Below are 16,635 nucleotides of genomic sequence, written 5' to 3'. Positions count from 1 at the left end.
CTTATTTTTAGATGTCTCTTTATGTACTTGTTAGATATGGTGGCAAGTTATCTTTCACTGTACGTTATTTACAGAATTATAGATTTAATTTTTGTGCATTTATTTGACACAAAGAAATCAGTCAAACAGTGTGCTTTATCTATGATTTGGGTGAAAGGTTGTAAGTGATAGTACACTCAAAAAAGAAAATTGTGTAAATTTGTTCCAGACCTTGCTAAACACAAAGGAAGATATTTTGAGCAATGTTTGTAACCAAACCACGTCTGAGCACCATTGACTTGCATAATATTTGTTTTGTTTTGTTTTTTTGATTATGAAAGTCAATGGTGCTTCTGTTTTCTGCTTCATTACAAATATCTTTGTGTTCAGCAGAGCAATGAAATGTACACAAGTCTGTAACAAGTTGAGGGTGACTAAATGACACAATTATCATTTTTAAGTGCACTATTACTTTGTTTCTCAATTTTTATATTTCAAGATGGCATGAACGTCACATGCAAGAATTTTAAGAATGCGAAACCGTTGTGTAAATCTAAACTTTTGCAGGAAGAGGTAAACAGTCCTAGATATGGTACAATAAAAATACTTGTATTAGTATAGTTTATTCAATGGTGTGTTAAAAACAGGTTCCTCTGTTTACTTCCCCCACCAGATGGCAATATAAGACAACTTTGAATTACACCAACACAGCTGATTACCATTTACTCCAAGTGTGAATAAAACCTAATCATGGTATAACAGCGGTTATCCCTCTTCCCCAGCAGATGCTTTGGCTGCGTCCAAATAACCACACTTGCGGTCCTGGCCACTTGAGAACGCGTGCACGCAACAGGAAGTAAGTGCGCAAGAGTGTCCCATGTCTTAAAACTGGCAAAGTGCAGTGCCCTTAATGCACACTAAATCAACACTTTCTCGAATATTTAAGTCTAAGCGTATCCCGCCATGCATAATGTTCAGGATGTAAATCATGAACCTTTTGCCCATATCTCGCGAGATGTCGTGGAAACTTTTAATTGTAAAGTTAATAAATAGATTTTACATATTTTGGTAGTAAAACGGAAAGTGTTTCACATTTAGTTGGTGCAAACATGGTTATTTATTTTGTAAAACATCTGTCACTGCTTTTATAACATTAAAACAACATTAAAGATGCAATTTGTATAATCCGTGCCGCTAGAGGGTGCCAGATCAAATCAATAACAATGACGTAGATTAATGACGCTCTGAAGCAGCGTGGACTGATGGGATTTGTTATCTTTAACTCAAACGCTGATGGCCATCAATCAGACGGGAACTTGAAATCATGTTACACATGAGGTAATCAAGTTTTATAAATGTTGTGTTTGATGACATCTTTTTTTTTTCATTATGCAAGGTTTCATGTAATTTTAAAAACACAATTGTTAGTCATAGAGGTTACAGTATTAGTCCAAAACGATGGTTTGTTAGCACAGCACAGAATTAAGTGTTCAGATGAACAAACTTACCATAAAAAAGTGAGTGGCCCGACAGACGCTATTACTTCCGCATTTGTCCACGACACTGTTGTCATGTGGTTTTTACGTCAGTAAAGGTGGTAAGGGTAACGTAGATATTAACGTAATTTACAGGCGACTGCACTGCCCTGTGTCACTGTTTAGGGCAGCAATTTTCTCATAATTTACAAGTAGTTGAAAACATTATAGATATTGTTAGTAATCAGATGGACAAAATATATAACACCGGACTAGTGGTTTTTTGATGTTTTACTGCAAATATCTTACAAATTGTACCTTTAATGGTGTCATTTATTCAGGGACTACTACATAAACAATAAACTTTAATAAAGCTGCATGCACAAAATTAAGAGGGTTTTTTTACAGGTGCAAAGAATTCTGCGTCTGAAAGTTTCAGATAAGTGTAAATAATATTCTTTAAATGTTAATTTATTTGTTAATTTGTTTGTGTTCATTTTATTTAAAGAAAACCTTAAAAATATATTTTAAGTAGCCTAAATAAAAAATGAATACGTTTTGGTGCAAATTGTTGCCACTACCTGAATTGACATTTTAACACTTGCTAAGTGTGTCCCATCAGGTGAATCATTTTTACATGCACGTTTGTGATCTTCACGCCCACTAGAACACTTGGGCAAAATGTAGGAAATACATCACGTAAGTATTCAAGCGGTCAAGTGCAAAGACTGCGAGTGTGGTTATTTGGACGCAGCCTATAATAAAGGTCACATTCTTCCTGATCCCATTTTTGAAACCCTAGTTAGTGTGTAATGTTGCTATAATAGCATAAATAATACCTGTCAAATGATGAAGCTTAAAGTTCAATGGCAGGTGATATGTTTTCTTTAACAGAATTCCCCTTTCAAAGCCTACAGTGAATGGCCGGTTTGGACTACAGCCCTCTACTTCCTGCTTTAATGACGTCAAGTGAAACGGTTTTTGACTAAACCACAAGAAAACGTCAGTCGCCAGCTAAGCTAAGCAGATATCGAATCACAACACACTTAAAAAACTACACAATCCGAACTCGTTACGTATTTCTGAAGGAGGGACTTCATAAAAGCAAGTAAGACATCAACCCGTTTTGAGGAAAACAGCTGTATACAGTTAAGTAAATTGTGTGGAAAATACCGCATTTTTTACACATGAAACATGAACATGTGTTATACTGCGCAGTGTAAACACAATCAAAGCTTCAAAAACACAGAAAGAATGGGACCGAACTGACTTTTTGTTGTGTTTAAAGCGATTGCAAAATTAGTAAATATCACTCAATAAAACATTTTAAAATAACTTATGTTTATTTTCTTTTTTTAAGGTAGTGTACAGTTGGCAGAATCACTTATTAAGATTGAGTATCAAATGTTTTAATAGGTGAATGACAAAGTACTTCATAGTTGTAGTCAACTACAGTAATGTAACTACATAAAAGACAAGGGAAATAAAAACATATGCAGGCTTTACTTAAGAATATGCATTTAAATATTACTGAATAAAAATTGAAATGTCCTAAATTGACCCCCTTTGCTAAAATCCGAATATCAAAAAGCAGTTAAAACCAGTGAAAGTGAATCTTCAGCATGCAAATTTGTAGTGTTAATAGTCTACTTGGCACACAGAAATGTATAGCATAAAATACAAGTAAAAAATTCTAGTAGTTGAATGCAAGACCATCATATTGCAGCTTTGACACAGTTGCAGTATTCCTACGATGTTTAAAAAAAAATTAAATTCACAATATTAAGAGCTGCCTCATTTGTTGCAGACCAGTTAAAAAGACACATTTAACCTCTGTTATACCTGCATTGTTGAACATAGTGATACAAAAGATTCAGTCTGAACTGTGCTAATGTATAATCTATTCAGAATCCACAACCATGATGTGGACAAAAATTCTAGCTGACGACAGGAGATCTCCATTCTGGTTGAACAAAGGCACGTGACGATATCCTGCGGTAAAACAAAAGTCATTTGTAAATCGCTTTGGAATGACTGTAAATGTGTACTGATAAACTCTTAAGCCCTTCCTTTCTAAAGACAGATACTACATTTATATGCTTCATACAGAAGCACTCACCATTTTTTAGGCTGTTGAAGGGAATCGTACACTGCCCAATAAAGTCATTGCCAGAGGTTGAGTCGTGGTCCTCGATCAAAAAGCGCACCAGTGCAAGATCTGGCACACACACTTCAAACTGGAAATGTTCATTCCACATGGGGTTAAACCCTTAAAAGAAGAGATAAGAGGTAAGCTGACATGCATGAGAATATATATATACAGACAGAAGTTTACAAGATGTTATACCATTGTTCGCAATGTATGCAGTTTCTTTCTCATTCGTATCTGCTGGCACACCGTAGATCTGCACTTTAACAAGAGGATCCACAACGGAGGACTCCTTTTCATTTGTTTTGGGTAACTGCTGGCCTGAGATCACCTGATAAACGGAGCATTTATCAGACTTGTTCAATAAATACAAAAATCAAAACATTTGAAATTCAGTAAAAAATATTATATGCAGACTATTTTACACATTTGTCAAGATTGAAGTATTGCAAATCCACTTGCCATCACATGAAGGTTTTTTTGATTTAGCCACGGTCCTCTAGTGAGAGTGATGGGGTCAAACTCGGTTGCTGGGTCTCGGAGGTAAGGAGGCTTCAGAATGTAGCCGCTCTGTCCGTTTTTAAGGAACAGGCCATGATTCAGATCCATCTCTGTGCTGGGGGTTTGAAAGTTGAGGGCCACTACAAGGTAAAAAGAGATTGAATTTAGGTTTAAAGAAAGTTAGTAGTTTAGTTCTGACACCTGTCGAGTTTTATGACTTGCCTATCTGACAGCCTGCATTCCACAGAGGCACAGGATCATAGTTTGAAGAGTCTGCCCTTAGTCCAGATGGATAAATGCGGCTGAGTTTGTCTGTATTATGGCGAATATATTCATTTGCTGTGACAGAGAAAAGACATTATTGTGTACATGCTCACTTTCTCTGAGACAGATCCAAGTTGTTGTGGTGCAGGTGTTTACTTAGGAAAATTGAGTCAAACTGCAATGTTTATGTAGCTAAACTGGTATGGCAGTAGCAACTAGCAAAATCATAATTTGGATTCCCAGATACTGATAACATATATAGCTTGAATGCACTGCAGGTCAAATAAATTTGCATTTGCATTTGATTGATACGTTTAGCTGATGTAACAATAAAGTAATAAATCCATGCAGCTGAGCAGTCCAAACTTATGTCTCATCCCACGCATGTGGTGTGTGACATCATACCGTTCTCCTCTGCCAGTTTTACAGCTTTACTCTCTTTAAAAGAGGCCATCTCATAAAACGACTGCTTTTCCCTGGAATCCTCAAACCCATGGAAAGGAACGCTTTTACAGTAGACGACAAGATCTGACAGCTCCTTTGCCACCTTCATTGACTTTGATTTCTGTTTAAAGGATGTGAGGTCCACATATTATTGCATTGCATGGTTATGTATGCAAGTAAAAAAGAACACAGAAATCAGCTTACATCAGCCTTCTTTTCTTCATCTTCCTCGCCTTCATCATCTTCTTCCTCTGTTACACTCCCTGCATCTTCTGCTTTTTCCTCATCTGAAAATTTGTCCTCAAGTTTGCCCCGACTCTTTGCTTTGACTATAAACCGGCCCTTTAGCTCCTATAAAATATAGACGTCATTACATGATCATAAAATCATTGCACATTCAACTACTTTATATTCAACATCTACAAATTCCAATTATTTTACAAAAGGCATTTGTGAAAACTAGTTTCCAAGTCTGTTGCAAGGTCATGCATTCAATCCCCAGAGAGAATGACTTGAATGAACTGAATGCATTTTTTTTAAATTGCCTTTCCATTAAATTCACGACACAATAAAAAGAGAAGCATAACAAATGTCTTTTATGTAGTTCTTCAGAAGTAAATATAATAGATTAGATATCACTCACAAAAAAAAAAAACTGTACAATTAGGCAGGGTTTCCCGGACAGGGTTCAGATTACTTCAGGACACGGCCTTAGTTATATTAGGACATTTAAGTAGTTTTTACAAATTACTGGTGTTCAATCTTGAGACAAAACAATGGCACTGATCAATTTTAAGATGTCAGGACTGTCACAAAGGGGGGCATTAGGGGGCAGTGCCCCCAGATGACACAGCGTGCCGCACCTAATCATATGGTCAAACTTAAGACAAAAAAATGATGTGAAAGTGTGCACTTTTAGTATGAGCACTCTCGGACAATGAATGCTCTCTTAAGAAATATTTAACCACAGGAAATGAACAAACTCAAATGATCTAATTAAAATGTTAAAGATCCTTTTTTTAACACATTATAACATTAAACGCAATAACATAAAACATAATAATATGAAACAAAATAGTATTTATAGTAAAACATCCCAAAAATAGCCCATGTAATCCTTTCTTAGACTCGCCTCATTATTTATTCAAATACAACAGCCAATGGCAAGTCTCCAGCAGCATACATTTCAATAAGTTTATAATACTATGACGATAACACTTTTGTGTGCAAAGAAAACAAAATGAACGATTTTATTTAACAATTTGTTCTCTTCCAAGTAATTCAGGGCGTGTTCATGAGCAGACTATGGCACATGCTGTTGACATCACCTGCTGACGTAGTTGCCAATGTTTTTTGTTGTTTACAGCCTTTTTATTTAAGCCATGCAAAAATCGTAAACAGTACTTAAAGGGATAGTTCGGCCAAAAATGATATTAAACCCATGATTTACTCACCCCCAAGCTGTCCGAGTTGCATATGTCCATCGTTTTCAGACAAACACATTTTCGGGTATTTTAGAAAATGTTTTAGATCTTTCAGTTGATTAAATGTAATGTTACGGGGTCCGCCTATAGTCCACCACCTTCAAGTCCAAAAAAAGTGCGTCCATCCTTCACAAATTAAATCCAAACGGCTCCAGGATGATAAACAAAGGTCTTCTGAGGGTAATCCGTACGGGGTTGTTGTAGAAATATCCATATTTAACACTTTATTAACGAAAATAAATACCTTCCGGTAGCGCCGCCATCTTAGACTCCTCTGTATTCAGGAGAGAGTATTAGCGTAGTGTACGCACTTTTCTTAGTGATGTATGACAAATTGGGAGGGCGAGGGCACAGAGCAGCAGCAGAGTAGCCTCCGTAGGCTGGGTAAGCTCTCATCCTGAATACGGACGCGACTAAGATGGCGGCGCTACCGGAAGGTATTTATTTTCGTTAATAAAGTTTTAAATATGGATCTTTCTACAACAACACCGCACGGATTACCCTCAGAAGACCTTTGTTTATCATCCTGGAGCCGTTTGGATTTAATTTGTGAAGGATGGACGCACTTTTTTTGAACTTGAAGGTCGTGGACTATAGGCGGACCCCGTAACATTACATTTAATCAACTGAAAGATCTAAAACATTTTCTAAAATACCCAAAAATGTGTTTGTCTGAAAAACGATGGACATATGCAACTCGGACAGCTTGGGAGTGAGTAAATCATGGGTTTAATATCATTTTTGGCCAAACTATCCCTTTAAACAGCCAAATAAATGTGCAAATTACTTGCAAGCATATTCTGTGTCTGTATGCTGGCAACTACGTCAGCAGCATGCGCCATAGTCTGGTCGTGAACGTGCTCTGAACAACCAAGCAGGAGAACAAATTGTGTACAAGTGTGTTCTCATCGGTTCATAATGTTACTACAACTACTGATGGAACATGGAGCTTTTTTTGTGATGCATTTCATTCTTTTCTGGGGAAGTCTATTGGACAGACAGAAACCTTTCGGTTTTCATCATAAATATCTAAAAACATTTTAAGACAATCGGAGGACTTGGTGGTTTAGAACGACACGGGTGATTTATGATAAAATTGTCATGGGGTGTAATAACCCATTAAGCCCTGTCCAGGAAACTGCCCCTTATTTATAATATATTTATTTATGGTATACCATGGACAACAAGGTGTTTCTTAAAAGGTCACATTCTTTCTGAACGGCCGGTTTGGGCTACATCCCTCTACTTTCTGCTTTAATGACTTCAATAGAAAATTTTGACTAAACTCCGCCCAAAAGAATACGTTAGTCGCCAGCTAAGCTAACGGCATGCTAAGCTGATATCGAATCACAACACACTAAACAAACTACACAATCAGAACTCGTTACATATTTCTAAAGGAGGGACTTCATAGGACAAGGAAGACATCAGCCTGTTTTGAGGACAGTGAAAACAGCGCTATACAGATAAGTAAATTGTGTGAAAAATACTGCGTTTTTTAACACATGAACACATTATTTTGTGCACTGTAAACAAAATCAAAGCTTCAAAAACACGGAAAGAATGGGACTTTTAAGGTATGTTTGCGGTAAATGAAATTAGAGACCAGTGGTGCTATTGTTGACTGTGACAATGACCAAGGCAAGCCACACCTTGACTGAAGGGAATGGAAAACAATGTTATGCAAGACATCATCATCATCACCCATCCCCCATAGGCAAAACAGCACATGAGTCACCATAGTGATTTACTGAAGCTTTCAAAGCAGGTGACCATAAAACAGTGATGGACCAATGATAAACACGATCACATAAATTACCCGCGTCCTAATTGCACATCTGCGCTGTGCAAGTACAGAGTATGTGCTGAAAGCTTCCGTGTTGTTTTCCCAAAGAAATGACATTTGTGACATTTCTCAAAATCAAAACATTTTGAGATACAGCGGTGATTTAAAATAGAGACCAGCTGCATGCATTCCTCACATTCCACACACAAGTCCATCTTGAAAACAATCTCCTGTTCAGACAAGCTAGAAAACATCACTGCCCGATCCACATCTACTGGATTATTCAAACGCCACGATCTTCTCAAAAGCTTTAAACAAATTTTAAGCAAATATTTAACTTGCACTTAGTATCGACACAAAAGCATGGCACACGAAACAACAAAATAGTGTGTGGAACAACAAGGTGCTTTTGTTTTTAAGATTTACTACAAAAATAAATCTCTAGTCGTGCAAGTGCAATCTGTCTATGACATCCAATCTGAAATCTCAATGTAATTTTGAGATGAGGAGCATTAAAGATTGATTTCAGTCATTAACTTGACAGTATACGACCATACTCAAGTCAATATTAAAGATATCAAAGTTATATTTTCACAGAATGTTCCTTACATTATATAGCATGATTTAATGTAGAAACAAAAAAACGACTTTAGCTGGGTTTTTTAAAAATAAGTCTTTATTTATCAAGTATTTCAAAAGCTCTTAAAAAGGCACCATCGATGCGGTTACTAACCTCAGGGGAAGGAAAACATGTTGGCATCTTATCTCCAAGGGGTTTGGTCACCAGAGCGTCACCCAGGATGGAGATCATGTGCTGAGCCATGACCTTCTGCTGCTCCAAACCACAGTGGTTTTCCAAAGACAGTATCACAGGATATGCAGACGTCTAAAAAAAAAAACACCACATTGTTAACAGTCAAGCACATGCTTAAAAGAGGACAAGGTCTTCAAGTCCCAAAACAAATATTAGCCTTCACATATAGTAAATCACAATTAGCAATATACAATCCAACACTGCTATTTTACAATCAACCTTTATACCTTAAAGGCATATTCCTTAACGGCTTGTATCACATCTTTAAAGAAGATCTCTGGGGTGAGAGTGTTTCCATGATAAATGACCGGCTCTCCATCTGATCCATCATAGCAGTCCATCTCCACACAGCGGGAGCCCTTAACAAGTGCTCTGTAGAGAGACATTGCAACATGCACATTAGATCAAATTATGATCCTTGAATGGCTGTTGGGTAGAGTTTTTTTGCAATCAAACTATAAATAGTTAAATAACAGTTTGTATGTGCAACATGATTACTTTATGTAACCCTCAGTGCTGCTGGGTCCTTTAAGCTGGTCCTCCATCAGGTACGTGTTGTGAGAAGAGGAGATGAAGTAATGGTTGAGAGGCTGGTTCATGTCCTGGTAAACGCTTTTATGGGCCTGGTTAAAGATCAGGCCTTCCGGCTGGTGCAGATACATTAGGAAGCCATCCTTTGTCATGAGCTGTTTTGCTTTGGCTGAAAAAAATGCAAATATGTTATTATATAAGTAAAGTTGTATTGGAGTAACCAATAACAAACATAAAACATATACCATCTTCGTCAAGCTCATATTTGTCAATCAGCTGAAGAGCATCGGTCTGAGATGCACTGTCTTTCTGCTCCTTCAACAGGAAGTTCAGCAGGTCAGTGGTGCTCATGAGACTGCCTGTCTTTGCGTATTCTCCATAGATGACATCAATCTCTTCCCTATGCGTCAGGATTTTATAGAAACGCTCAATCTCCTTTCCCTCTATGAATCCAGACTTTGACGTGTCACATTTCTGCGGGAACATTCATGAAGTCATGATATAGCATTACTGCAATTTATCATGCATCACAATATATAAATACTGTACCTCAAAGAGGATCTTGGCGTAGTCATCATCCACCTCAATGTTGATGCTTTGCAGAAAGCTCTTCAGCTCTTTTGGACTCATCTTCTTGTCAAAGTCTTTATCTGATTTTCGCATGCAGCTATAGATCCAGCTATAGAGCTGATGTAAGGACAACATATAAACATCCTAATACCCCTTTAGGTCTAAAAGACTTCAATAATAGCTTAAAGGTGGGCGTTTGTGAAGGATACTGCTCGGTCTTCTTGAGCGGACTGAGATTGTTCATGTTTGATATGACCTTTTCCAGACCATTGATCCACTTCTTGGCCTCATCCTCGGAGTTGGCGATCAGGTCCAGGCTTTTCTGCCGCCCCTTAAACAAGATAGAGAATGCCTGACCCTCCAGTGCATCTCCTGTGTACTTCTTTAAACCTTCAGTCTGTCGGCCTGTTCGTATCGCCTCGATGTCCTCAACAGAGACTGAGTGAGAAATGATATGCAGTATTAAAACTTAAAATAGTAGGGGTTAAAAGTCGTCTGTAGATTGGAAAGGAAACACTGAACTATACTAAAATTGAAAATTCGGTCATCATAAATAGGGTGACTAAATAGAGTTACTTTTTTATCAAATTGTTTTTGATGATAAGCACACAGTACCTATTGACTTCCATTGTAGGAAAAACAAATACTATGGAAGTCAATAGGTAACATCAACTTTTGTGTTCCACAGAATAAAGAAACAACATGAGGGTGAGTAAATGATGACAGAGTTTTTGGGTGGACTGAATTCTTTAACATAAATTTAGTGACTCACTAAACTCAGTGACTCCGAGTTATTTTACATTAGAATATAATTTTCTTAAAGGCGGGGTGCATGATTTTTGAAAATCACTTTGGAAAAGGGAGTCAGGCAGAGAACCAAAACACACTTGTAGCCAATCAGCAGTAAGGGGTGTGTCTACTAACCAACATCGTTGCCTGGGTTGTGTATGTGTGGGGCGGGTCTATCAAAAGAAGGTGCAGATTCTATTAGGGTAGGGGCGTGTTTGTTCACGTGATATCAAATGTCAACATTGGCTTTCAGAGATCATGCCCCCCGCCTTTAACCAGCAACCTATATGTTTTACTTGTCTGGTAAAATCACCTAAATGTTATTAACATGACAAATTAACTTGGAAGCAAAAGTTAGGTTTATGCTGTCCGTTTATATTTAAGATACAGTATCTAAAAGCAAATTCTCTTTGCCAGTTTTTAAACTTGTAGTTAAATGCAGCAATATCACATGTCTGGTTGGTAATATGCATATGGAAATTATATTTAAATTGGTCATGCGTAATAACAAGGGCAAAGGTTTACATGACGCCCCAGGTTGTTCTTTTAGACAGCATTGACCACAACAAGACAATATAACTCTGCACAGTAAAACTAACCACTTAAACAAAACTGCTTCAGCGATGCCTTTTGATAAGCGAACTAAATTTAAAAATCATGGTCAAATCTTTGATCCTAAATTTTAAACTTAAAAGTACAAGCAAAATAAATCCATTATTATGAAAGTTGTGACAACAAACACTTGAACACAAAGGAAAACATAAATATTATGGTTAAAGTAAATATACTGACAATGACTCTACTCTCAGAAGATTGTAGTATTAAAGGGACACTGCACTTTTTTTGAAAATATGCTTATTTTCCAGCACCCCTAGAGTTAAACATTTGGTTTTTACCATTTTGTAATCCATTCAGTCGATCTCTGGGTCTGGCGGTACCACTTTCCACATAGCTTAGCATAATCCATTGAATTTGATTAGACCATTAGCATCACCCTAAAAATACCCAGAGTTTCGATATGCAGCAGCCAAAAATAGTCTCCTTGATTACTTTCAATAGCAGGGGACTATTTTCAGGCACTGCGTAATATCATTGTGCCTCCTGCAGCCATGTTACAGCTAGTGATGGTCGTTTTCGAAGCACTGCTTCATGAGGCTTTGAAACTTTTAGGAATCTTTTTTTTCGAATCAGTGGTTCGGAGCGCGTTTCAAACTGGCCTAAATCACGTGATTTAGCAAACGAGGCTTCATTACGTCATAACTGTTTCTAAACGTTTCGAAAATCCGATGGTTCACCGCTAGGGAGAGTTGATCACAAATGACCAGTGTCTAATATGTTTAGGTGAACTCGGCTCAGTTTAATTATGCAAGTTTATAAAACATTTATACTTCTAACTAATAACACTACCATTTTGTCTACTTTTTGTTTATAGACAGATTTAATGACAAAAATGTTCATAATTAAAAGGGTAGTTAGTTTTAATGATTTGTTTGCCCTAAATAAAACTAAAAACACATAATACACTTTAAATTATGTCTTAATTAAGTTAAATACATTTTTTAACATATTTTAATCAAAATCTTGCTATTATTTTGTAAAAAAAAAAAGTGTAAAATGTTTGGACATTTCTGCTTTTACACTATTTTGACCAGCAGGGGTCGCCAGCGTGTGTGGTGTTTCGAACTGCTTCAAAAAAAAACTGAAAATGTTTTCAAAGCAATTGGTTCAATTGATTCGAAGCTTCGAAAAGCTTCGTTTCTCTCATCACTAGTTACAGCAGCAAAGTCCTTGATTATTATGCCAGAATGAGAGTATAGTTCCTAGCATATCTGCCTAGAAAATCGCAACTTTTAATTTTCTGTAGGTCTTCCCAGCAAGCAAAAACCAAGATGTTGAAATGACGGCTAACTATAGACCCAATATAGACCGGCTATGAGTAACCCACTTCTACCCTAAATAGCCTTGAATTTGGTTACATGACATTTTTGCCAAAATAACTTGAAGATGTATGATATTCCAACATGTAGGCAAAGTCAACAGGTGTTCAAGGTGTTTGCTTTCATTTGTTTTAAACTTATACGTATCGTCTATTCTTGGGCTATGGTAGACGTCTATTAGATTTTCACTGACAGCCCAAATTTAGCCTGGTTTTAGCCCAAACCGCTTGCTGGGTTAGTACACGATGTAACTACAGAAGTGTCAAGTTTTAAATAGGAAAAATTTCAAAACTCTTTGGTTATTTTTTAGCGTGATGCTAATGGTCTAATCAGATTCAATGGATAATGCTAAACTATGCTAAAAGTGGTACCACCAGACACCAGAGATCAGCTGAATGGATTCAAAAACGGTAAAAATCAAGTGTCCCTTTAATACTCAGAAGTATTGCATTAAAAAAAAAAGATAGAAGTGACTAAATCTACCAGATTTCTAATCATGTAAAATTAAACTATGCAAGTGAATTGCATGCAAAAGAATACTGTAAAAATAAAAGCTTATCCTAACAAAATACAATTCAGGTCAAAGCAGGACAGGTGGAATGGCCCAAACGTACAGTATGCAAAGAAAGGATTGCCTTTACCACACCCTTGTGAGCATCGGTCTACTCACATGTTTGTTTGGACTTCAGGGTTTTTTTGGATTCATGCCACAGGGTCTTGCAGTCTTCCTGCAGCTTGAAGTAGCGAATCTTTTTCCACGAGCCTGAACGCACTTTCAAAAGATCACCGCCATTCAATAAGAACTGCAGGTCTGTATCCCCCTCCAAACCTATGGGGAGGAAAAGGAAAAAAATCAACAAGACCGTTCATGTACTCATCCTTTCAAAGCATGCATTATCTTCTTTTCAAAGCCAGATTTGTGGTTCATTTGTGAATACATCACGACATCCTTATTTGTATGAAAGCAGAACAAACAAAAAAATTGTTTTACTTTATTGGCCCAATTGAGGAAGGTATGAGTCCACTTGTACAGAAATATAAAATGTTGCTTAAAACGTTTATAAACACACACACAAACTTCATGATAAATAACTTGAAAACATACTAAGAACACTTAACACCAACTACATTTAGTGTTATTATTAAAATTGCCAGAGCAAAAAATCATTATTTACAAAGGTGTGGTTCGCATTTTGGAGCCATTTAAACAGAAGCATGAATAAACAGGTGTGACTTTCTTGTTCTTTTTAAGACAAAGGTTGAAAACTACTGAGCCATCTACCTAGAAAGCTAAATGCTTTCTATGTAAGGAGCTCAGTAGTTTTTGAGACAGCAATCAATTCTTTCTTGCAAGAATTTGTTCGAGATTAACTGGTAAATGTCTACGTGTGTGTGTGTGTGTGTGTGTGTGTGTGTGTGTGTGTGTGTGTGTGTGTGTGTGTGTGTGTGTGTGTGTGTGTGTGTGTGTGTGTGTGTGTGTGTGTGTGTGTACCAACACGTTACCAAAACTACGAAAGGTGACAAATGACACGTCTACAAGAGATGCGACTATACCACATTTGTCATATTGACTGTCCTACCTAGAAGTTTCATGTTGTCGCGCGCAGCTTCCTCGATCTGCGTGCTGTATAATAGATCTTGGGATTTGGTCCGTACATGTTGTCTTCGTACACACTGCATGGTCCGATTTTTACGCACAGAAATAAAAACAGGCAGCCGACAACATACCCCGACGACTTTGTGTCTCGCACACTACACCATAGCTCGTGTACGGGATATGGGCGTGTAGGCGTGTACTATTCAAAGTTCATTCCTGGAGTAATATTATTTTAGTGAGTGATTGACTCAATAATTGTTTATTCAGTGACTCTGTCTATTTGTTGCTAAACTCCAAACATCATACGAAATGTGTTTATTTAAAATAATTTTACACATGACGATAACTATAAAGAACAAATCGACATTAGACAAACATACGTTACTAGGATACCTGTTGGGATTTTGCAATCGTTTGTGCGCAGGTGCAATGGCGCCCTCTGGTGGTTAACTAAATTAACAGCGACGCGTGTAGTCATACGATCAAACTAGATTTACGGTAAACCAAGATTTGCTGATAGAAAGTGAAAATATACTGTAGTGATGCGTTTTACCATGAATTGCTTAGTATTTTTCAATATTCAATTCCTTAATAATCCGTTTACAACACAAATGGCACTTGAATACCTGGTTGTAGACTTGAAATTAAAAGCTAGACAAATAATCTTATTTTTAAAATGCAGGGTACAGACGACAAACTTATTTGAATATGGACATTTGGAGACAGTTGAGCCACAAATAGCCTGGTTTAAAAATCCACCTGAATGGCCTACTGGAGGTAATTTAGCCATACACAACAAACACTCGGTCTTTAGATCTTTAGGCTTTTAAAGAACCTAATTATGGGTCACAATTAACGTTTTGTTAAGGTGTTTATTCTTTGAATGTGATCTTCAATAAACCTAAACACTGAAGTGAGCTAAGCACTGATTTGTAGAAGTGAGTTAACCCATAATCTAGAGGTTCAGGTGAGGAACTGAAGTAATGAAAGGGATGTTATGTGAGACATTGGACGGAATTTTGCTCCAGGGTATTGGAACCTCCTGTGCCTCATCTTCAATAGAAAGTGAAGTAGGCTATATTGCCTCAAAATTGGAGCACTGTATGAGATGAACAAATACACCCAACAAATGACAATAAAACTGGTAAGGGTGTGGCACCCATATAATATTCTTTCTATTTACACTACACGACCCATTCATGCTCTTTATTCGAGACAAAGAAATAGTTCACTAAAGAGAAATCAGTGCTTGGCAGTTGAAGCATTTTTAAAACATTAATATTAATCTAAATAAAATTTTCTAGTTATATAAGTTAATTAATAGGAAACATGTAAAATATTACAGTATAAAACGTACGTACATGAAATACAACCATCATTTTTTTATATATATTACACATGAGTCACATTAAATAAAAACAGTGTCTGCAAGGCTGGTAAACAAATGTTTGCATGTTTTAAAAAAAAGTTTGTGCGTGTTTACAACGGTCAACCTGAAGTTGCGCGTGGCTGGAACTCAAGAGCGCGTGCGTGCTGAACAGGTCTGAACTTTCACAGCTCTTAAACTTTCACGTTTTGTCGATTAACTTGTGTTATGCGAACAAACATCTGTGAATCACTTTAATTCAACTGCAACACAGTTCCGTTTCATTTTTCATTCAACAATTACCTTGCTTTTCAGCAATGCCGTTGGAATCCATTTCTCGTAAATTCAGCTGTTAGTTATATATCCGTTGTCCACAATATCCAACGTCCTTATTTCCAGCAAAAATAAAAACGTATAACTCACAATCTCTCTTTTCAAGAAAAAATAAACCCACCGCCAAGGTTGGATAAAACCCGAGTTAGCCAAACTTTCCGTCACATGTACGGTTTTACCTGGCACATAGTGCTATCAGCTCAGTAAAAAGTCTCATGATGAGCCACTCCCCACTAGTTAGCTCCTCGCCACCCATCAGTTCAGCATCTTATAAGTGAATGCTATACCTCAAACGACCTATAGGGGCGATGCAAATTCTGCTCAAATCAAATCCAAACTGAGATTGTTTTGCTTTATAATATTATTATAGTGCAGACACGGTTTAAGCATCTTATGATTTCTAGTACTTGCTTAACTGGTGACTAGCTATCAACCTTGATACATTGTATTTAAGGATATTCTGCTCCTTTAGTTCAGTTGGTAGAGCTTTATGCACCACAAAAAGTCTTGGGTTTGATTTCAGAGGACACACATACTGATAAACTGTGTAGCGTGTAATGCAGTGGATAGAAGTATCATAGTTTATTTGTATTACACACATGTGCAAACTTTGTGG

The 16,635-nt window shown here is 37.0% G+C and overlaps 1 protein-coding gene across 2 annotated transcripts; it reads right to left on the bottom strand.

Annotated features, from left to right (window-relative positions):
* Positions 1 to 2,797: 2,797 nt before the first annotated feature.
* plcd1b (phospholipase C, delta 1b) lies at positions 2,798 to 16,218 on the bottom strand. 2 transcript variants are annotated; one of them, XM_065276220.2, is made up of 15 exons: positions 14,304 to 14,497; positions 13,394 to 13,552; positions 10,207 to 10,435; positions 9,977 to 10,106; positions 9,673 to 9,901; positions 9,395 to 9,596; positions 9,124 to 9,268; positions 8,816 to 8,968; positions 5,017 to 5,163; positions 4,774 to 4,933; positions 4,327 to 4,443; positions 4,066 to 4,244; positions 3,802 to 3,934; positions 3,574 to 3,723; positions 2,798 to 3,446 (listed from the first exon to the last, which is right to left on the bottom strand). In XM_065276220.2, exons 1-15 carry the CDS (start codon positions 14,401 to 14,403, stop codon positions 3,355 to 3,357), a joined length of 2,325 nt encoding a protein of 774 aa, XP_065132292.1. In that variant the 5' UTR covers positions 14,404 to 14,497; the 3' UTR covers positions 2,798 to 3,354. The 2 variants fall into 2 exon arrangements, with proteins under 2 accessions (XP_065132292.1, XP_065132293.1); XM_065276221.2 differs by lacking the exon at positions 14,304 to 14,497 and adding an exon at positions 15,990 to 16,218 and having other exon boundaries at positions 2,799 to 3,446.
* Between the last annotated feature and the right edge of the window lie 417 nt (positions 16,219 to 16,635).

Source organism: Paramisgurnus dabryanus, chromosome 6, assembly GCF_030506205.2.
Source record: "Paramisgurnus dabryanus chromosome 6, PD_genome_1.1, whole genome shotgun sequence".
Taxonomy (NCBI): domain Eukaryota; kingdom Metazoa; phylum Chordata; class Actinopteri; order Cypriniformes; family Cobitidae; genus Paramisgurnus; species Paramisgurnus dabryanus.
The sequence above is the reverse complement of the archived record's forward strand: the minus strand, read 5'-3'. Positions and strand labels throughout refer to the sequence as shown.

Bases quoted from the DNA above. Each gene is read 5' to 3' on its own strand.
- plcd1b (XM_065276220.2), bottom strand. From the start codon at position 14,403: ATGCAGTGTGTACGAAGACAACATGTACGGACCAAATCCCAAGATCTA. The intron at 5,164-8,815 runs GTTAGTAACCGC...TATATTTTATAG, and splicing joins CATGTTTTCCTTCCCCTGAG to GAGCTAAAGGGCCGGTTTAT. The intron at 4,934-5,016 runs GTAAGCTGATTT...TCCTTTAAACAG, and splicing joins ATGAAGAAAAGAAGGCTGAT to AAATCAAAGTCAATGAAGGT.